Here is a 22946-nt window from a genome sequence, read left to right on the forward strand (position 1 = left end):
TGACATGATCTGCTAGTTAAAAGAAAGACTTTCATGATTAGTGATTACACTTGTATAGTCATTTTCCTGGTATGCACGAAATTGTGATTTCGGAACCACCAAAACAAGCTGGGAAAGTTTCATGCCTTCTGAACGGAGTTATAAATTATTGGATGCTTTGAAGTTTCTTCCTCGTTTCCCTTTCCTCCTCTCTGACACTTCTGTATCACTGGGAGTTGCACCAGTCACTCATTACTGAAGTTAGATAAGGGTCTCCTGTTAAAATCCATAAAAGCGTATCGCGTTCTGCTTCGTGAGGCCACGTTAAGTGTCTCCTCCCTGTCTCTGTCTGGATAAAACCAGGCAGCAAAAATCAATGTTTAAAGCACGCAATACATCGTAGTGGCCCTGTGGTCATTCAGTTGTTAAATTCTCATTGCGCTTGAATGAACTGTCTGTGTTTGAAGCAACGTCTTGGGGACAGTTTCACCAGTTTAATGAGAAGTGGGCAATGGTGGCAGGGTGTCTAGGTAGGTTTTGTTAATTATGAAAGGAATGGTGTTTTTCCCCCTTATTATTCATAGGCAATATGGTTTACTGCCATTTGACTTTTTGTGTTTACCCTCACAGCAGTGACAAGATTTTTTCCAAGCTAAAATTACTGTTAAGGTTGTCAGTCATTGTGCACTGAGGGGCTATGTCATGAGAACTTTGAGAGACAGTATAAAGGTGTGGGAGGAAATGATTTTTCATCTTTGAATGAAATGCCTTCACACACTGATACAGTTAACCAAAGGCCTGTCATAAGTACTCTCTTCTTTGCCTCCTCTTCTAGGCATCAATCATATGAGCACATCCCACAAAAGTGTTAATATAATTTCACTTCAACATATCGGTCTCCTTTCAACCACGCCACCCCCATAAAAAAGATCACCATTATTTCTGAAGTGCTGCTCCAAAAGCTGTCACTAAACATTCTTCTATATTAAAATCTCATTTTTAAGCTACTGTCTAATTTTTTTTGTGATAGAAACTCTTATCAGGTTCCTTCAGTGTGGTATACAGATATGAACTTTATAGATAACCACTGCAGATTTATGTGAGAAATAAGTGGTTTGTGTTAATGCAGCTATAGAAACAAAGATGACGGGGTTAAGTTGTTTATATTTAGGCATAGAGCTGCTAGGTTCTGTATCTTGATAATGTTAGTGAAGCAGAAAAGAATCGAAACTCTAAATGTTTTAGGACTCGCTCATTCCATGGCATCAATAATCTGTGCTGTCAGCATCTCAGATGCTACTTCAAGGAGAGGTGTTTCAAGGTGACACCACACAAGAGGGGGTTGAACTGGTACGGAGCGAACCAACAAAGGTTGTGAAACTCTTTTGATCACTTTCCATGTCATGGAATAAAGTGTTGGAGCAAAAGATGTAAGAGTTTAAAAGTTATCAGGAGACCGTTTGATTGGAGGGCACTCTTCACTCCAACATGAAACGAAATCGATTTTTAACAGGGATATAGTAAAATGTGATTCAATAATTAATTTAAGTTTAAAATAAAACATAGGCTACAATGGTAGATTAAGTGTCATATACATACAATAGGTTAAACAATATTTTTATAGAATTAATATTGTTTGTATTCACTACCTCAATATGACATATGCAACCTGTAAAATGATACCAAATAATTAAAAATGCATTTCAAAACAGCAGCTCAAAATATTTGATATAATTTCTCTTTTGCTTTGCTACCGTCACAAATGTATCATCATTGCGTAATCACTTCAAACTAAAGTGTACTTTGTGATTACGTTTTTAAACTATATATATCCCGTTTAAAATACTACTAATCCCAAGATTCTCGGAGTAGGTCCATGATTTCCGGGGATAGCGTTGCCAGTGGGAAGGTGCTCGCAGGGGGACCTGTTGGATATGACGGGAGCTGAAATCCTGTTTCACATACGAAATCAAAACAAACAGCCCAGGGTCTAAGGCAGAGAGCGTCCAGACGGCGGTAAACAGGGTGTGTGAAAATTAAACTTATGTCTGAATCTTGAGGTCTTTAGCTTGTTAGCACATTAGCTTTATATTTACCAATCCACACCTGCTAGTTGGCTAATTTGAGCTGCTTGGTCTTCATGCACCACAGTATTTATGGGCAATGTATATGCTCGTATGAGCTAAAAAGAATCATAACAATTCCCCCCTCCTACAGCACGTCATAGTGAAGCCTTGTTGAGCTAACGTTAGACTTTATGTCATAAGTGTCGTTATGTTTGTAATAATGAACTCAAGTAGCTTAGTTGTTTCACTGTAAAAACATGAACTGGCTAATTAGCCGCTTAATCTGCCCAGTGCCTGACCTACATTCCGATGCAGTGAGTATGAATAACTAATCGGTGTTTAACTATTTAGGTCTTATTAATGTTGGGTAAGTTAGTTAACGGCTGGAATTGAGACGGTCTCGTGCTGTTGAACGCTGTATAGACGCTTTGAATAATCATCATTTTGCGAGTGTCCCCCCTTATAAGGACTTTGTCTTTTTAAATCTATAAATACTAACCGTCTCATGATACTTAAAATACAAACAGTTAAAAGGATTTGTCGATCGTCTAAAGTGTGATGATTGTATGACGTTTGGCTGTATTGTCACGATTTATTTCAGGTAATGCTTAATGGAGACGCTCATGAGTGCCGTGGCCCCGCGTGCACCAGTGCCGGTGAAGCGGGTGTCCGAGGTGGATTTCCGCTCGGGCACGACACTTGAGCAGCTGTCTGCACAGGTGCAGGAGATTGTGCAGATGGAACAGGGGGAGTTTGGAGACCAGACTGCGCTCGAGGTGCACACGGCCAAAGACTTTATCTTCAACATGCTGGGTGCGAACACAAACACAGTTCAAATACATGACAGAGAAAACTTATAGCTATACACGTATAGGACATACATACATACATACATACATGCTTCAGGTGGTCAAAAGTAATTAAACGTCTATAGATCACACACATGTTTATTCTGATAGGGGGCACATGTGTACACCAAAATAATCTTGGCTCCAGATTGGTAATTGGTAAACAGAAAGAGAAAAGGCCTGGCATTATTAGTCAGATGCAACTTTATTTGACCTCTTACATTGTAAATAATTTTAAACATAAGATTAACAAGTTCAAAAGGACTCGTATTACAATTAAAACAATTGCAAATAGCAACACAAACAGGTTTAGAGAATTAAGCAAACAGTTTACTCTTCTGTTTTTAATGAATTTATAGATTGAATAATAGCAACTATAAGCCGTGCTGTTATTTTATCAAACCTTTAAACTCACACAAACATTTATCTGTCTAAGGAATTTTTTTTGCATTATTGAAGGTTCACTTGTCCAAGTCTCTGATTTAGAGATTCTAAATCAGACTCCATTGAACTTGTTTCTCCAGCAGATGTCTCTACTTCTACATTTTGTTCTTTAGCAGTGTAAACAGTTAACAGTTTCCTTCTGTCTTCTATTCTTCCCTTCCCTTGATTTTTAAAAATTATTTAGTTATTTAGGTGTTTTGTTTTTCCCTCTCTTTTTTTAACCCATTGATGTTTAGAAAAAAATCTCACTTTTTTCCTCCACCCTTCTGCTGTTTCCTAAATTATGCTGTTTTTCAAGAGAACATCCATCAAACACCCACTGACAGTGACAGATATAAGGCATTTTATCTTTGTGCTCGACAGGGTGTTTCTTAGCATTAATTTAGATGGTTCTGTCATTTATGATTGAATGACTGATGATTTAGTTTTGAAGACCGTTGTCATTTAGATGCTCATCAAGTTTTATACATTGAGTCACTACTGGACTATCATAAAAACGCGAAAGCCATGAAATTAAAACATTGATGTTTGTTTAGTTTAGCATTCCATGCCTATTTGACTTGGAAACATTAACATACCATATTATGCATACTAACAAATACTGTACATTCACTACAATAAGGTTACTACCTGAAACTTTTCCTCCCAGCTGAACTAATTATACTGATGCAGATGTATAGGTGGTAAAAAATGTAAAGGGCAGAGAAACTGAAGGAACGCTTAGCATTCAAATGTCTTCATAGAGTGATGGTCACTTTGACCCCAAAACAAATAAAAAAAGAAAAATATTTTATAGACTCTTTCTGATCCCTGTAGCTCAACAGCTAGAGTATGGCTCTACCTGAACCAAGGCCATGGGTTTGATTTAAATAATTACATTTTTATGTAGTATGTGTTAGGGCTGGGCGATATTGACCAAAATTCATATCTCTGTATTTTTTTGATGAAAAGCGATATCCGATATGTATCCGATATCCGATATGGAATAAATGTTTACTAGCAAGTCAAAGCCTCATGTGAGATGTCACAATCACCTATATTAAAATGGCTTGTGAAAAGAAATTCAATGACAGGGTTTTTTCCCTAAGGTTTTTCCTGGCTCAAAATGAGGCGGAGGTGGTGCCATCCTGATCTTGTACACACACACGTAGGCCTACCGTACCTTTAAGTGGCTTAACCAAAGTGACTTTGACCTATTAAAAGTTCTAATAGAATTAGATGAAAATTACAATTATTAAGTTATATAAAACATTACTTTTATTCAACCAAACAGAAATGTTTTTTTTTTATCAAATAACTCATTTTTATCATTTTCAACTAACTTTTCAGCCCACAATAGCCAACTGAATTAACCAGTCTTACTAAATGATCAAAGCTCATTCACATCTTTCATTCTCTGTGGTTCACTTTAAATGATTCAATGATCTCTTATATTCGCTAGTGACTGAAAAGTTCAATAGTTTAAATGAATCGGTTCAAATGAGTCATTCATGTGCGAGTCGTTCTAAACGCAATGTGCGTTCATACTGGCGAACTCGCTGTGTACAGTATACGCTGATTCAATGATCCAATTGCACAGCTAAAGACATTACAATGATGTACGTCATGTTAATTTAATAAATTTCAAGAAATTAAACGTACTTGGATGCAAAACAAACAGCCGTGAAACACAGGCTGGCTCTTGTTCTGCATCTCTTTTTAGTGCCTCCATTGTGGCGTAATGTCGCAACTGCAGTTACAAACGACAGTCTGTTAAATGCACGCAGCATTTCTTGTGAAGACTCACAACATAATTTTGGCGAGAGCCTGAGGCGGCACGACATTTCACATGACAATTTCTCTATGCAGGAAAAACCCTGCATACAGCTGCACACCACTTGTTTTAAACATGTAAATTGAGGGGGCCGTCCAGTTCGCGCGCAGAGCGAGAGTGCTCTGCTCACTCTGCGCATGGGTACTGCGCATGTCAGACACCACAGAGCTGCTTCAAGTTGAACACACCCCATATCGATATTAACGATATTGTCTAATCCCGCATCGCGTTGAAAAATATATCGATATATCTTAAAAATCGATATATCGCCCAGCCCTAGTATGTGAAGCATCCATTCACGCAAAGCAGCTTTTGTGTGCATGTATTTTAAATTTGACGAGATTGTATGTTGTATATTGTCACTGTTCTTACAAACCTCGGATGTCCAAATTCGCTGTTTTTCAAGAAATGGAAAAACACTGTACATTTTTAATAGGGCTGTGTATTGGCAAGTGCCTCCCGATACAATACATATCACGATAGATGGGTCTAGACATATGCCCGCTTAACCGAAAATATATATCACGTGATTTATGCACAATTTGTGAGTGCAGTACGGTAAAATGCTGCTGCATCCGAAAGCCAGAGGGCGCTCTCATGCAGAAACTCCAAATACGCACTGCAGAAGAAGACCATAACACAAGTAGTTCTAGGAAATGCGCAAGGACATGTATTTATCACTGATCCTCAAGCCTCCTCGGTATTTTCATGATAATAAAGTTTATTTATAATGATCATGTTTGACGGGTGTTGCTTTTTTAAATGCACGTTATAAGCGACTTAAACTCGCACTGCTTTTAGATCGAGCAGCATTTCCTACTGATCCCAGAGCCGTGCTTCACGGACAAGCGACGCATCAATAAAATAATCGATATTTTGCATTATCGCAGCCAACTCGGTTTCAGCAGGATTTAGTGGTAACCGCGGTTAACCGGCCACATGTCTAGATGGGTCGCGATACAATATATTGCTATGTATTTCGATACGATACACATTTGAGATATATTGCAATACTTTAAATAGAAAATGTAAAATGTAGAGCTAGAAATACAACATGCTGTCCACCACATGGGGTTTTCTGTAAGGATAAGTGTAAAAACATCCCTTACCTCTGCAGAGTGGCCATGATGTGCGATGCATGGACCTTTAGATCAGAGGTTTGGGTTCTCAAACTGTGGATTGCGCACCTCAAGTGGGTAGCACAGGGGAATAAGGTGGCTCACGCAAGTCACTTGGCTGTTGTGGTGCATTACACAGCGCTTGACATTAAGCATTGTCATGTGGTTGTCCTTCGGACAAGTAAATTTGACATTCACTTGTCCGAGTACAAAATTACTTGTCCAAAGATAAAAAAATGATATTTCATTTGAATTATAATATAATATAATCAATATAATTGTTTCGGATTTAGATTGGTCACGTTTGCTTCTAAGCATTTTAACTAGTGTCCGCTTTGGCCGCCTGAATTTGGTTATAGGCCTACTCTCCGTGACTGCTATAAAACAATGGCAAGCAGTAATTATTATTAGTGTTAAGGCTATAAATGAACTTTTTTTGCACATAGCACTGGTGCTAGAGCGGTTTAAAGTTTGGTAGCACAGGCAGAAATGTGCAAGTGTAGTTCAACATGAATAAGCAGATAACTGACAAAAGACATTAATGTTACATACAGATGGATAAATTAGGGCCATATCATTTTTAGATTACCTAAATTTGTTTTAATATTTCTAATTTCTTTGTTTTTCCTTTTTTACTATACAATAGTGGTATATTTGTCCACATAAATTACTGTAGGTTACTATAGTATTTACTATAGTAAACTGCAGTAAAATTCCTACTATATTGTTTTTGAACTTTACTATAGTATACAGTGTTTATCAATTTACTACAAGGGTACTTCAATTTTCAATAGTATACTACAGTATTTTTTGTCTGAGTGTTCAATTGAACGGGACTTTTATTTTGACGGGTCTTTGGGAAGACGCTTGTTTGCAGATAGCTTCACTCAAACAGTAAAACGCTCGTAAAATAAACTCTCAGAGCAACTCTGGAGATGAAGTTCATGTGTTCATATCCTCATACAGTGCAGCACAGATAAATCCTCGACCATCACTCCTGTTGTATGTTAAACTGTGCACATAATTAACTCAGACACCCAGATGACATTTAACGTTAAATAACAGGATTCCGCGTCCGCGTGGACTCAGTGCGGTGCGCCATTGATTATTGTCACACACAAACAAGCACAACCACGACAAACACGCAGCTCTGTCTAATGCATATATTCTTATTATTCTACATATATGTCGCACTGTTCTTTTCTTCAAGTTACTTGTCCGGTCGGGCAAGTAAAATTCTCTCTCACTTGCCCATACAAAACATTCACTTGTCCCAGACAAGCGTTAATGTCGAGTCCTGATTACAGTTAAAACACTGAACATGGGCAGAATAAAACCCCTGCTTCATCCCTGCTGTAAATGCGCTGGTGTCACATCCATGAAAGCACAATAAATGTCATTGTTACTTTTCTTAATAAACTTTTTGTCTAATGCACTGCAGTAGCCAAGTGACTTGTGTCATGACTTGTGAAGCCTACAAATAGCATTATTTTATATAACTCATTACTCAATTACTTATTTTGAAAACCAAATAACACCCACACATCAGCTCTGAGAGCTCCAAGCGTTCTTATATTTTTCACCATGCTCGCTTCCACTTACTTTTGGCCGTATGTATATGACAAGATTTAAAAAAAATTATCGATAGTAGAGGTATCACTATCGATACACTATTGAAAAAAAAAAATATTGCGATAGTTACATGTATCGATATTTTTGCACAGCCCTAATTTTTAATGACTAAATACTGTGTTGTCAAAGTTAACTAGTGTGGAAAGTGCTTGTTGTGAGAGGTGATGTTTCCTCAGAATCAGACTGAGGGCATTGTTATTCTGTTTTCGTTTTCGACTGGTCAGTATTGGTAACCCCATGATGGAATGATATCCAGCTGGAAATGCACCTGGCCGGGTCTGATAAAAAGTAATGAATTGATTTGCATTAAACCAACTGATAATTAACAAAGATGTTGCCCCTTGTATGCTTATTGAAACAGTTTCTGTCATTATTTCCCCTGTGGGGATCATCTGTACATTAAGGGACATTAATACACTTATGGCAATTATATTTAATCACTAACTGTCTTCTATTGGAAATATGTTTATAATTACAGTGGGTGAAATGAGAGTGTGGTAAATGATCTGTGTGTTGACCATTTTGCATCTTCATAAATTATTAAAAGGCAAGATGTTCCTTTTTAATAGAAAAGACTCCACAGGGGATTATATCAGAAACATCTAAATGTTCAGTGAGAAGCATTTAAAAATCCAGGTCACATCTTAACGTGAGAGCACTGGCTTGAATTTCTAACAGAATTGAGAGGGGCGATTCATTTTTTATCTTCACAGACGAATCTCTTATTCTGAACGTGAGAGAGTTCTCTCTGACTCAAATTGAGAAGAGGCTTAAAGAGATTTCTGTCCTCTCATAAAAAGCATCTTCTTCTGTTTCCCTCCCTCGCTTTCTTCATATCTTTGTAAAAATACTTTATGTATTTTCATACTTTCAATACTTTCATTTGTAGTTCTTTGTCTCTTTAGAAACTGTCATTTATTTTGTGTGTGTATTTTAAATCTGATAGTTGCAATTCGTGACTGTGGTGTTGCAGTCCCATAAGCATTTTCTTTTTTAGTCATAGGTACAGTGCTTAGTAAGAGTATATCAGATGATGGATCAGTTTGAAGCAGTTTCAGTGAGAAGTGTTTTCTTTACATATTGAAACATTGATCACTTGCACATTGGCTCATACAGTAAGGCTGATGTGTCCACAAAGGATATCTACCGAATAAAAAGTTGGCTTTGTTTAACAGCCCGATATGCTTCCAATTGTAAAAGTACTGTATGATTGCTGAAAATTGGTTTATCTAATTCAGTGGTTCTCAACCTTCTCATGGTTGCGCCCCCCTGTAAACCCATTTAAAGAACCCCCCATGCTGTACATTGAGGATAGATAAGATAATGTGTAAAATATGTTAGATATAGTTTATATATACAGGTGCTGGTCATATAATTAGAATATCATCAAAAAGTTGATTTATTTCACTAATTCCATCCAAAAAGTGAAACTTGTATATTATATTCATTCATTACACACAGACTGATATATTTCAAATGTTTATTTCTTTTAATTTTGATGATTATAACTGACAACTGATGAAAATCCCAAATTCAGTATCTCATAAAATTAGAATATTACTTAAGACCTACAAAGAAAGGATTTTTAGAAATCTTGGCCAACTGAAAAGTATGAACATGAAAAGTATGAGCATGTACAGCACTCAATACTTAGTTGGGGCTCCTTTTGCCTGAATTACTGCAGCAATGCGGCGTGGCATGGAGTCGATCACTGCTCAGGTGTTATGAGAGCCCAGGTTGCTCTGATAGTGGCCTTCAGCTCTTCTGCATTGTTGGGTCTGGCATATCGCATTTTCCTCTTCACAATACCCCATAGATTTTCTTTGGGGTTAAGGTCAGGCGAGTTTGCTGGCTAATTAAGAACAGGGATACCATGGTCCTTAAACCAGGTACTGGTAGCTTTGGCAGGTGCCAAGTCCTGTTGGAAAATGAAATCTGCATCTCCATAAAGTTGGTCAGCAGCAGGAAGCATCAGAAGCGTCTCGCCTGGGTTAAAGACAAAAAGGACTGGACTGCTGCTGAGTGGTCCAAAGTTATGTTCTCTGATGAAAGTAAATTTTGCATTTCCTTTGGAAATCAGGGTCCCAGAGGCTGGAGGAAGAGAGGAGAGGCACAGAATCCACGTTGCTTGAGGTCCAGTGTAAAGCTTCCACAGTCAGTGATGGTTTGGGGTGCCATGTCATCTGCTGGTGTTGGTCCACTGTGTTTTCTGAGGTCCAAGGTCAACGCAGCCGTATACCAGGAAGTTTTAGAGCACTTCATGCTTCCTGCTGCTGACCAACTTTATGGAGATGCAGATTTCATTTTCCAACAGGACTTGGCACCTGCACACAGTGCCAAAGCTACCAGTACCTGGTTTAAGGACCATGGTATCCCTGTTCTTAATTGGCCAGCAAACTCGCCTGACCTTAACCCCATAGAAAATCTATGGGGTATTGTGAAGAGGAAGATGCGATATGCCAGACCCAACAATGCAGAAGAGCTGAAGGCCACTATCAGAGCAACCTGGGCTCTCATAACACCTGAGCAGTGCCACAGACTGATCGACTCCATGCCACGCCGCATTGCTGCAGTAATTCAGGCAAAAGGAGCCCCAACTAAGTTTTGAGTGCTGTACATGCTCATACTTTTCATGTTCATACTTTTCAGTTGGCCAAGATTTCTAAAAATCCTTTCTTTGTATTGGTCTTAAGTAATATTCTAATTTTCTGAGATACTGAATTTGGGATTTTCATTAGTTGTCAGTTATAATCATCAAATTAAAAGAAATAAACATTCGAAATATATCAGTCTGTGTGTAATGAATAAATATAATATACAAGTTTCACTTTTTGAATGGAATTAGTGAAATAAATCAACTTTTTGATGATATTCTAATTATATGACCAGCACCTGTAAATATATAAACAATGTATAAAGAAGCAAAAAATACCTGTATATGACAGATTGATCTCAAGAGATCAGATTATAAATATTGTAATTGTTGTGATTATAAATAAAACCCTGTTGATAAAAAAAACCCCTAAAGAAACCATCACAGAAATGAATGGTTTCCATTAAAATACCATTGTGAACCATTAGCTTTTTGCATTAAAACCATTACAAAATTGTAGTGTTTTGGGCATTATTCCAAAAGGATTAATCTGCCAGTTTATTTGCAGTTTATAATACAGACGCGGCGTGGTGTCATTTGCCTGTTGAAAATAACGCTTTACATCTTTAATAACTGTCAACAGCTTTAAACATCCACAGACTTGCGCTTATTCTGAAATTACAATCTGAAATACAAACATACTTACCTGTTTCTTAAGATGATGTAGAGGTAATTGCTGCTGCTTCTTGAGTGGACGTTTGCCTACTTTGTAGATATAAATCTTTTCTGCGCAGCCTAAAATTGCACTGCACAGGGCCTACAATGAGTCTGCGCGTCTGCTCATGTGCGCAGCTTCAGACGTAACATTGCCCTCCATCAATTTGCAATTGCGTTCCTCCATGCTTTCCCGATCGAGTTCCAAAGGTCGGGGTTTCAGGGAACCATCTTGCCCCACCTCCAGTACCTCTGCGCCCAAAACGCTCAAAGTGTCTGTTTATGCTCATTTAGCCACACATTTACTTGCAGATAATTGTAGTTTAAATAATTGAAACCTACTCAATTTCAAATTTAACGTTAAACCAAGGCTGAGATTTAAATCTGAGTTTAAAGCAACAGGATAAAAGTTAATCTTAGTTTACTGTACAATCAAAACCTGGATCAAAATAATAGTTTAAATGTAACCGTGGTTATTTTGAAACAAAGTTTAAAGTGTGGTGCAACAGAATTATAAAATCACCTTGGTTTAATCTAGATTTAAATTTAATCCTTGTTGGTGAGTAGCAACTAAAAAGTATGTTTTCATACTTTTGTTAGTCATACAGTCAAACTTTACATTTGTGTATCCTACATCATTTACCATTTAATGGCATAGTGTATTTCTCAGTAAGTATTTTTTTTTTAGCATTATTTATAATCGCATGTATTGGCAACACACTTTCTCTGACATTTACAGTGAAGCCCACTTCAGCCTCAGGTCAGACATGTCTTGGTCCTGTATTTTTGTTTTGCATCACAATTTTTATTGTTGCTTAATATTGCAATTTTTTGTAGTCTGTTTTTGACAAGTTTATACTTCATCTTACTTTACAGGACTGGTGCAGAAGGTAGACAAGCGACTACCAGTTGCCAATGAATACCTGCTGTTGTCAGGTGGGGCCAGGGAGGGTGTCCTTGACCTTAACCCAGAAGACCTAGGTGACTACGCCAGAGGTGTTGACTTTGATTTGGACTTCACTTTATTGGTGCCTGCTCTTAAGCTGCATGATCGCAATCAGCCCGTAACACTGGATATGCGGCATTCCCCAGCATGTCATTCATGGCTGAGTCTACGCCTGTGTGACCCTGCAATGTTGTCACGTTGGAGTATCTGCTGTCAAGATGAGAATGATAGAGAGAAGAAAGATGAGGACGATGTGGAGGAAGAAACTGGAGCTGTACAAGGTGCAATCCCATCCTTATCTCCTCAATCATTAGATGGATGCTATTTCTCACCTCTGTTGGTCGCTGACTGGTTTTGGAATGTAGTTGGGAAGGTGGTGGAGGAGCTGCGGCAGAATCCTCAAAGGGGTATTCCCGTTCCTGATCGTATAGAGCGGAATGGTCCACTAACAACGCTTATTCTCACTGCAGGAACTAGCCGTATCCTTTACGATTTGATTCCAGTAGTTTCATTTCGTGGCTGGCCAGCTATTGCACAGGGCTGGCTGACTACAAACCATTTCTGGGATGGTAAAATAACCGAAGAGGAGGCTATCAGTGGCTTTTACTTGCTTCCATGCTGTTCGTCTGCTGCTAGTCCTTCTACCAGACCTGACCGCGAGTGGAGACTTGCCTTCTCCCGCAGTGAGGTTCAGCTGAAAAAATGTGTACCCTATCGAATGGCACAGGCCTTCCAAGCTGCTAAAGCTGTTTTGTCAAGACTGTTAGCTCGACCTCGCACTGGCCTTAGCCTTTACCACCTACGTACCTTGATGTTTTGGGCATGTGATCGCTTGCCTACAACCTACCTTAGCTGCCCAGATCATGAGACACCTTCCCGGCTGTTCCTTGGTCTTCTGGATGACCTGGCACACTGCATTCTAGGCAAAAACTGTCCCAATTACTTCCTTCCCCAGTGCAACATGCTGGAGCACCTGACAGATGATGCTGCCCTTTTGGTTGCACGGAAACTTGCACATTTACGCTCAGATCCTGCTGAGCACTTAAGAGCAGCATTAGAGAAGACACGACAGGCGTACCAGCTCAAACGTGAGGCGGCGGCAACAACAAGCAATGGGCACGGGTTATCATTGCCTAGGCATGGTTATGGTGCAGTGTCGCCACAAGATGACCGGTTAGCACAGCGACTACAACAGTTGGTAACAGAGAACCCTGGCAAGTCCATTTCAGTCTTCCTCAACCCAGATGACGTTACACGGCCACATTTCCGCATTGACGACAAATTCTTCTGAGTGGACTAAGCAGACACCACAAGGTTTACACACGTACATAAAGAGGACATCGTCATGTCTCCGTTCTGCTGTATAACACCAAATCCTAAAAAAGTTGAAAGAGATAGATCACCCAAAAATTTGAATGATTGAAATTCTTTCATCATTCATTAACCCTTATGTCATGCCGAACCTGTATGACTTTCGTCAACCAAACAATACTGGAACCCATTGGCTTCCATTATATAGATACAAAACCACAGAGACATTTCTCAAAATATTTTTTCTGTTTCACAGAAGAAAGAGTCATGTGTAGGTTTTGAATGACATCCGGGTAAATAAATGTTGACAGAATTTTGTTTATAGGTAAACTATCCCTTTAAAAAGTGAAAGTGACCTATTAGTCAGATATGGTGACCCATACCCGAAATGTGACCTCTGCATTTAACCCATCCAGAGAGTAGTGAACACACGCACAGCAAGTGGTGAACACATGTACACCCGGAGCAGTGGGCAGCTATCACTGCAGCGCCCGGGGAGCAAGTAGGGGTAAGGTGCCTTGCTCAAGGGCACCTCAGTCGTTACCCGCCGGCCCTGGGAATCGAACCGGCAACCTTCATGTCACGAGTCCGACTCTCTAACCATTAACCATTGATTTTAGAAATGTCAGGGAGAACTGGAATTGCAATTTAGCAGATTTTTTATACTTTAAAAATGAATAGGCATGATTGAACAGCATCCTTCTGAAATCCCCATGTGACGGACTGCACATCAAGCAGACTGAAGCAGTGGTGGTGATATTCTTAAGGGTTTTATGCTGGTTTTAGCCTGATGCTCAATACTACTGAGAATTGAGCCTACACAAGTGCTGTATTCCACTGTAAAGCCTGAGGGCAATACAACAGGAAAACTAACTAGGCCAAGGAACATTATGATGAAACCGAATGTAATTTTTTGTTGAGAAGTTTTGGATCTATTTATCACATAATCTTGCTTGCACCCTTTCTCGGGTACTTTTTCTTTGTTTTTACTGGTGGTTTTTGAACTGTGCTTTACAGTAAGAGATAAAGCAGAGCGAGAGAATAAAACACAGAGAATATATCTGAAACCCAGGCCTTGTCCTTCACACTGTAAAAAGCAGAGGTGGACAGTAACGAAGTAAATTTACCTGAGTACTGTACTTAAGTACACTTTTTGAGTATCTGAACTTTACTTGAGTATTATTTTTTATGAGTACTTCTACTTTAACTGCACTACATTTGAAAGACAAATATCATACTTTTTACTCCACTACATTTATAAAAAGGTCCAAAAGTAGGTTTCTATGCAGCGGGGTTTCCTGTGTGCGCAATTTATCTGGCTTGCGATCTACCAGGACCCTTTATTGTTGCCAAGTATTTCAGTTTTTCTAAGCAGCTTTGAATGGCCATTTGGCAGATTTTTTTAACGCAAATCAGTCAAATATCGTAGGAACATTGTCATGAAAATGATCGGCATAACGGCTAAACGGTAAATAAGCATCACATACACCTTGAGCTACGCGTGCGTGTTAACTTCTGATCTGCTGCTATATCATTTAAAATGAATGATGTTTTTACTGAAGTAACTATAGTTGAAGTATTCCTGTTGAAATAAAAACAATAGAACCCTGCCCAAAATACAATATAAAATGTAATGGATTTAATGTTTATAATGGGAATTGTATTATGGATACTTGTTTTCTACTTGTATGTGATGGATTCTATTGTTGGGATGGTAAATCCTATTGGAATAAAACCCAAAACACACTACAAAGAGGAATTTAATTTAAAAATCTCATTCTAATTAAAAAATTCATTGTTTTTTTCAGCAGGGATGGTATTTGCAGTAAAACTACAGTATCGACAAATTTACCATTTTCTATATATAGGAACCATACTCCAATTAATAATCTTTAGTAAAACCACAACAACTAAAAATACCAGTTTCATTATACTAGCTATAGTTTATGTTTGTAGTTAAATTATGGTAATACAAATGGTAATAAATCCAACAAACACATGGCTTCTACACTTTACTATTTACAAGAACCTTACTACTTACTGGTAAATTTCTGCTAAAACTGGTTAAGGGAATATACAAAATAAAATAACACTGCTCATAAATATATATAGGCCTAGGGGGCTAATGAGGATAATTAGGCTAAATGATCATACAGGATTATATCTAAACTAAACATGTGCTAAACATATAAAGCTCTTAAAGTTGTTCACTGCAAAATCACTGCACCCCATTGACTTTCCATAGGAATAAAAATTACTATGGAAAGTCAATGGGGGCAAATTTTGAAGTGAACTACTCCTTTAATACAACTGATACTGTGAGCTACTCGGTGTATTCAGTAGGTTGCTTCAGAGGCATAAGGTATACGACAATAAAACAATGCACAACTGACATAATGAAAATTTACTTTTAATACTTGAGTACTTTTAAAAGCATGTACTTCTGTACTTTTACTTAAGAATCTGTCTCTACAACTTTTACTTGTAGTGGAGTAATATTTGACCAGTAGTATCTGTACTTTCACTCAAGTAAGGAAGTTGTGTACTTTGTCCACCTCTGGTAAAAAGCTGCTGTACAGCCTGTAGAAATAATCTTTTTAAACAGAATATTTTTTATTCTAAACTATTTTGTTTACTTTTAGATATCTAGGTTAGAGTGTGCCAATGATTGAGACAGATTGTTTTAAATTCTGGATAGTGATTGGTTGAGCTAATGACACAGATTTAGCATCAGCTAAGTTCCAGAATGTGCATTTGTGAGATTGCACTACTGTAATGAGGTTGTGTAGTATTTTGCTGCAGTGGTACTTTATGCGTTATGTCTGTCTTCTGTATGCCAAGGAAAAGACACCAAAAAAAGTTCAAAGGACTGATTAAATCACATTAAGGCAAATGGAAAGGATGTATCTCTATTGTATATTGTCAGGATTTTACACTGTATACCTAAACATGCCTATTTAGTGGGTGTAAATGTTATAAAATGCTTGAAATCAGTATAGATAATATTTGTAATTTTGTGTTTGAGTTTTTCTGTGTATAATATGGCCATTGTTTTAGCACAATGCCTGATATCTAATAAACAGTGGTACTATGCAATTTCAGAGTTTTCAAAATCTCTGTAAAAGAGATATTAAGACGTATTATCTGTGGTAATAACCTTGACTGTTTTATACAATAATAATTATTTATTTGAGTAAAATCAATGTTCCTGCTTCAGGGCATGATAAAATATTTCTGAGACATTTCAGGTATAATATCTGTAAGAAACCAAAGTCCATAAATTTTCTTCCCAACTTTTTAATGATGCTCATGTGGGCCCAGTGTTTCTTTAACAAACACAGTCCCTCAAGTCATGCTGTAGTGTACAAATCAGTTTTTTTTAAATGATTGTAAACAACATATTGTACCTCTCAAATGAATCAAATAATTTAAATAAAAACAGAACAGAGTGTATTTAAATGGTACAAATATTTATATATTTCATATAATTTCTTGTGTGTGCCTCTAAAGGTTTTGTTTTCCTTTCGAGCGAGATGTTTTTATTTTATTTGTGTGATGATGTTGGCTGTAGCATGAAATAAAAAATAAATCTTTAAGAATGTGTGCTTTGTTTTATATTTGATATTTGTAACATTTTCAAAGGAACAAAAATCTACCCATAGTAATTTTCCCACTGTATAATTTGATTTACTATCAGACTTGCCAAAAATGCAGCTTTTCCCTCCAGTGTCTAAAACGTGGTTGTCTTTTAATGTGTTATGCAGTATTTGTCCAACAGAGAGTGCTGTTTGACTGTAAAGTGTTGATCTGAAGTTCACCTCTACTGAGACCCACTATGAAGACCTAATCCAGGCTTCACATGTCATACTAGCCACACACACAACCTCAATTGTAAGCACATTCCTGGCATTTCCTATGTTAAAAAATTCACGTCCAGTTAAAATTTACACTATTTAAAGGGATAATTCACCCAAAAATTTAAATTCTGTCATTTACTCACCTTCGAATTGTTCCAAATCTTTATAAATTGTTAATGATGAACTATATTATAATTGTTCTGATGAACACAGAGAAAGATATTTGGATGCTTGTAACCAAACAGTTCTTGGACCCCATTGACTACCATAGTAGAAAAAAATACTTTATAATTGTTTTTGTTCTGTTGAACACAACAGAATATACACTCACCTAAAGGATTATTAGGAACACCTGTTCAATTTCTCATTAATGCAATTATCTAATCAACCAATCACATGGCTGTTGCTTCAATGCATTTAGGGGTGTGGTCCTGGTCAAGACAATCTCCTGAACTCCAAACTGAATGTCAGAATGGGAAAGAAAGGTGATTTAAGCAATTTTGAGCGTGGCATGGTTGTTGGTGCCAGACGGGCCGGTCTGAGTATTTCACAATCTGCTCAGTTACTGGGATTTTCACGCACAACCATTTCTAGGGTTTACAAAGAATGGTGTGAAAAGGGAAAAACATCCAGTATGCGGCAGTCCTGTGGGCGAAAATGCCTTGTTGATGCTAGAGGTCAGAGGAGAATGGGCCGACTGATTCAAGCTGATAGAAGAGCAACTTTGACTGAAATAACCACTCGTTACAACCGAGGTATGCAGCAAAGCATTTGTGAAGCCACAACACGCACAACCTTGAGGCAGATGGGCTACAACAGCAGAAGACCCCACCGGGTACCACTCATCTCCACTACAAATAGGAAAAAGAGGCTACAATTTGCACGAGCTCACCAAAATTGGACAGTTGAAGACTGGAAAAATGTTGCCTGGTCTGATGAGTCTCGATTTCTGTTGAGACATTCAAATGGTAGAGTCAGAATTTGGCGTAAACAGAATGAGAACATGGATCCATCGTGCCTTGTTACCACTGTGCAGGCTGGTGGTGGTGGTGTAATGGTGTGGGGGATGTTTTCTTGGCACACTTTAGGCCCCTTAGTGCCAATTGGGCATCGTTTAAATGCCACGGCCTACCTGAGCATTGTTTCTGACCATGTCCATCCCTTTATGACCACCATGTACCCATCCTCTAATGGCTACTTCCAGCAGGATAATGCACCATGTCACAAAGCTCGAATCATTTCAAATTGGTTTCTTGAACATGACAATGAGTTCACTGTACTAGAATGGCCCCCACAGTCACCAGATCTCAACCCGATAGAACATCTTTGGGATGTGGTGGAACGGGAGCTTCGTGCCCTGGATGTGCATCCCACAAATCTCCATCAACTGCAAGATGCTATCCTATCAATATGGGCCAACATTTCTAAAGAATGCTTTCAGCACCTTGTTGAATCAATGCCACGTAGAATTAAGGCAGTTCTGAAGGCGAAAGGGGGTCAAACACCGTATTAGTATGGTGTTCCTAATAATCCTTTAGGTGAGTGTATTTTAAAGAATGTACGACAGCAAACAATTCTGGGGCACTTTTGCTTACCGTTGTAATTTTTCCTACTATGGTAGTCAATGGGTCCAAGAACTGTTTGATACAGCATTCGTACAAATATCTTTTCTCCGAAATTTATACGGCTTGGAACAACTAGAGAGTGAACTTTGTTTAGGGTGAACTATCCCTTTAATGTGAATAAATTATAATTGCTATGACTGACCTTAACCGTATTAACTTGTTTTAGTATTTTAGATATGAATTACGACCTTCTTCCTTTATCCGGACTGATTTCAAAACACGTCCTTTAATCATGTTTTAGCTAAACTTTGGTCTCTTATCATGATGCTAATTTTTCAGATTAATTATCGATTTTTGTGGAGTTGACATGACTGACACAATATGGGCACACAAACAAATTCATTGGTTGTCGTTATCAATATTAGTTTATGCTCAAATTATGTCTAGTGGTTTAATAATTTACTGTGTAGACTGTGTAGGTCATAAGCACAGCAGTGGATGACTGGAGAGATAAATGAATGCTGTTAATGAGAAACACTACAGAGAAAGATGATGGAAGTTGCTGCCTCATTCATTCCCCAAGCTCGACACATACAGTCTCACTGATACCTCAGCAGTCTGTCCTGTTTCATAAAGAGGATTACACATAAGGCACGAGAGGATTTCCTGGAATGGCACACTCATATCATGTCTGTTGACTGTCAGTCAGTCATTCAGTTATTGCCATGGTAACCTTGTACTTGCAGGACATACTTCATGCTAAGCACCAACTTGACTCATTTACCTCAAGGTCGAATAGCGGACACATCTGAGATTTTATCCTTAAGGGTAATATTTCTCAACTATGGAGACCCAGAGCACATTTTGTATGTCTCTTATTTGACACGTGAAGTGCTGTGGGTCTCCAGAAGTGGAGCTGAGAACCACTGTTCTAGAGAAACGGAGAGTTTCTCTAGAGACCTCTTTTCTGTATTCTTAGCATGTTACTAAAATGGCCCTAATGGAATTAATAAAAATGACATTGATCTCTTTCCTTCACTCATTATTAGTCATTCAACAGACCCTGATGGCTCAGGAGCTAAACCAGTGCTAATTTTGATGATGAAACGTGACTTAAAATTATTAAAGAATTAGTTCCTTAGTTAAAAAAAATGTCTTTTACTCACATCCATGCCTTTCCAAACCTGTTTAACTTTTCTTTTAATAATGAAACACAAAGAAGGAAAGTGTACTGGTTGCTCTTTTCTCAGCATTTACCTTGAATAGGGATTCATGTTTTTGTTTGAAAATAAACATTTTGGGCAACTTGAGCTACAATAAAGCTAGCAATATTAAAAATAATATAATATGTTAAATTAGAATGCAGTTATTTAGAAGATAATGACTAATATACTTAGTATAGTCAACAAGCACCACTATTTGCTTCAAAAAACTCTGGATAAATACCCAACCTGTTCTCATCAATTTCATATACGTAATTTTTTAGTGTGCGTGCATATTATACGGCAATTTGTCTATATTAACCTGTACCCAAACCCTAAACCTAACAGTATTATTTTAATTATTTCAGTGTTTCCTCTTTATGTACATTTCAAAATGGCTGCTCGCCACCGAGGTTAATACAATAGGAAGGACTGGCGTATAATATGCGCGCAACTTGAACTTTGACGTAGGAATTACACGATATTGCAACAGCGTGTCATTTATACACAGATCGATGAGAACAGTTAGAAATACGACAAGAAATGCTGTTGGAAGCTGAAGGTTCCAAAAAGTTAGAATGGTATAAAATGGAATTTAAATGGACATTTTTTGAAGTGTCTTTTGGTTTTATGTCTATCTGCAAATCATCAGCTTTATTACCTGTTTTAGGTAGGGCTGGGACCACAACTGAGCCCTGGGCATTCTGAAAAATTAGGCCACCTTGTAACCTTACCTTATAGCTCTCATTACATATGGGCTTTCAACACCCTAGTACATTTCCCTGTCAGTTTTCTTCTCAATTGTCAGTTTTCTGCTCTGTTTTTAAAAGAACCATTGTAGAACATTTTGTGCAACAGAAAGGTTCTGCTGATGTTTTTGGTTATTATGGAACCATACAGCATTGTTCAGTACCTTTTTAAGAGTGTTGGATGCTCCGCGTATAAGATCCGTTAAATACTTCTGTTCCACTGAACAACATTGCACAGACTATCTTGAGAATTTCATCAGGATTTTTACTGCAGTAATTGGCACACTTACCACTCAGATGCCATTAATGCTACAGTAGTTACCTGTGGCACTTTGTTGCAATAGCTATGGACTCATTTTACTTGATTGCTGCTGTTAAAACAGGTTGCAGAGATATGGTGAGGCTCATTTTATTGCCATCTCAAGACTTGTTTAAAGTTTATGGAATTTGGTTTGGTAAAGTGCATGTGTGTCATAGAGAGAGCATCCATTTTCTATGTTGTTTTGTCATTTTCTTTCATCGTGTTAGATAGACATACTTGTGTTGTTCCACAGCAATCTCTCTTTCACTCCCACAACAATTTTTTGTTAATCCTCTCCATCCATCTTTCATCCTTCTCTGTTTCTAGCCCGTAGTTCCCCCCACTCCACCGATATCTTACACTGTCTCTCTCTGTTTTACTCCCCACCCCCATCCCTGCTCTTAAACTACATTTATCTTTATAAGATATGCACATGTATTATATATTTAATAGTGAGGGTCTGAGGGACACCGTTCAATGTTCTGTCTCCCTCTTTCTCGCTCTGTGTACTCAACACTCAACCAGGCTGAGGGGCTTTCCTCCTACTCTTAAACTCCCACTTTTGTCTAAATTTGTCCCATTTTTTTTAGCAATATCTCACTTCACCTGCTCTCTCTCTTTCTCTCTCTCTGCTTGAGTTTCTTGTCATTATTTTGAAACTGTCATTATACAGTATTTTGTGGTATAGGTTCAGCACAACTTTTTTTAAAGGAAGGTTGTAGGTGATATTAATGTCCTCTAGACAGGCTTCCCTGTGGAATATTGTTTACTGCTACGTTTTGTGCATATGCGTGTGTGTTCTTTCTAGATCTTTAGCTCTTCTTGCATTTTTCAGTCACACTTTATGTGTGTGTGTGCGTGTGTGCTATAAAACACTTGCCTCTCTTCCAGTGGCGGCCGGTCAATACCCTTAAAGTTATCCAGAGAAGAAAGCTACTTTAATATGCCAACAATAAGTTTAATATATATCGCAAATTAATAACGTAATAAAATAATTTAGTCGTACTATTCCACCGTTAGTCATATTATCATTTATTAAAAAAATCAAAATTGTATTTTGTTCATACGTGTGCGGGGCGCCGGACAAACGAGTGTGTATGTAGGCACGAACCAGTGTTGCCAACTTTTGCAAGACAAATAAGCAACTGCAGCTCCAAAAACAAGCCCAAAACAAGCCCAACATTATTCATGATCATCAATGTAATTTATTATCAATTATTTATTATTAATGAACGAGCCTGGGTCATTTTAAACTGACACTACCCTGTTTGAAAAACACAAACATAAATTATTTTACAAAAATTAATTGCAAATCTCTGATGTGAGCAGTATAGGCCTGGAGAGATGGAAAAGGAGAAGATATAATGACCACTTAACGTAGCTGTAACAGCCACACATTTATAATGAAGTAAAACTGAACTATATGCATTTGATGTATACTTTTTAAATTATATTCTGCAATGATCAATACATTTATTTAAAACAATAAAAATGTTTGATGTTTATCTTATAGCCTAATAAATAGGGTCATCCCTCCCTACCCCTTTGCTGCACCATGATCAGATCTGACCGTTTCGTTCATTTTCACATTTCATACTAATCGTGACAGATGTAATACATTTAGTTTAGTTGGTAGGGGAAAGGAGGCGGTGTGTTTGAGGACAAATTACGCTATTCACACGTGCTTAGGCTTGAATAACGCTGTGTAGCCAAACGCGCAGATCTACACTTTTAACATGTTTAATGATGTAGCCCGGTTATAAAATGCTTTTTATCTTTAAGTGAATATTTCATCTGTTTAGTATATT

General features: G+C 37.8%; 1 protein-coding gene across 1 annotated transcript; it reads left to right on the forward strand.

Moving 5' to 3' along the window:
- The first annotated feature begins 1815 nt into the window (after window positions 1–1815).
- Window positions 1816–17041, forward strand: tmem102 (transmembrane protein 102). The gene is made up of 3 exons (XM_057332688.1): window positions 1816–2004; window positions 2647–2858; window positions 12084–17041. Exons 2-3 carry the CDS (start codon window positions 2657–2659, stop codon window positions 13442–13444), a joined length of 1563 nt encoding a protein of 520 aa, XP_057188671.1. The 5' UTR covers window positions 1816–2004; window positions 2647–2656; the 3' UTR covers window positions 13445–17041.
- Window positions 17042–22946: the final 5905 nt, after the last annotated feature.

Source organism: Triplophysa rosa, linkage group LG1 (genome assembly GCF_024868665.1).
Source record: "Triplophysa rosa linkage group LG1, Trosa_1v2, whole genome shotgun sequence".
NCBI lineage: Eukaryota > Metazoa > Chordata > Actinopteri > Cypriniformes > Nemacheilidae > Triplophysa > Triplophysa rosa.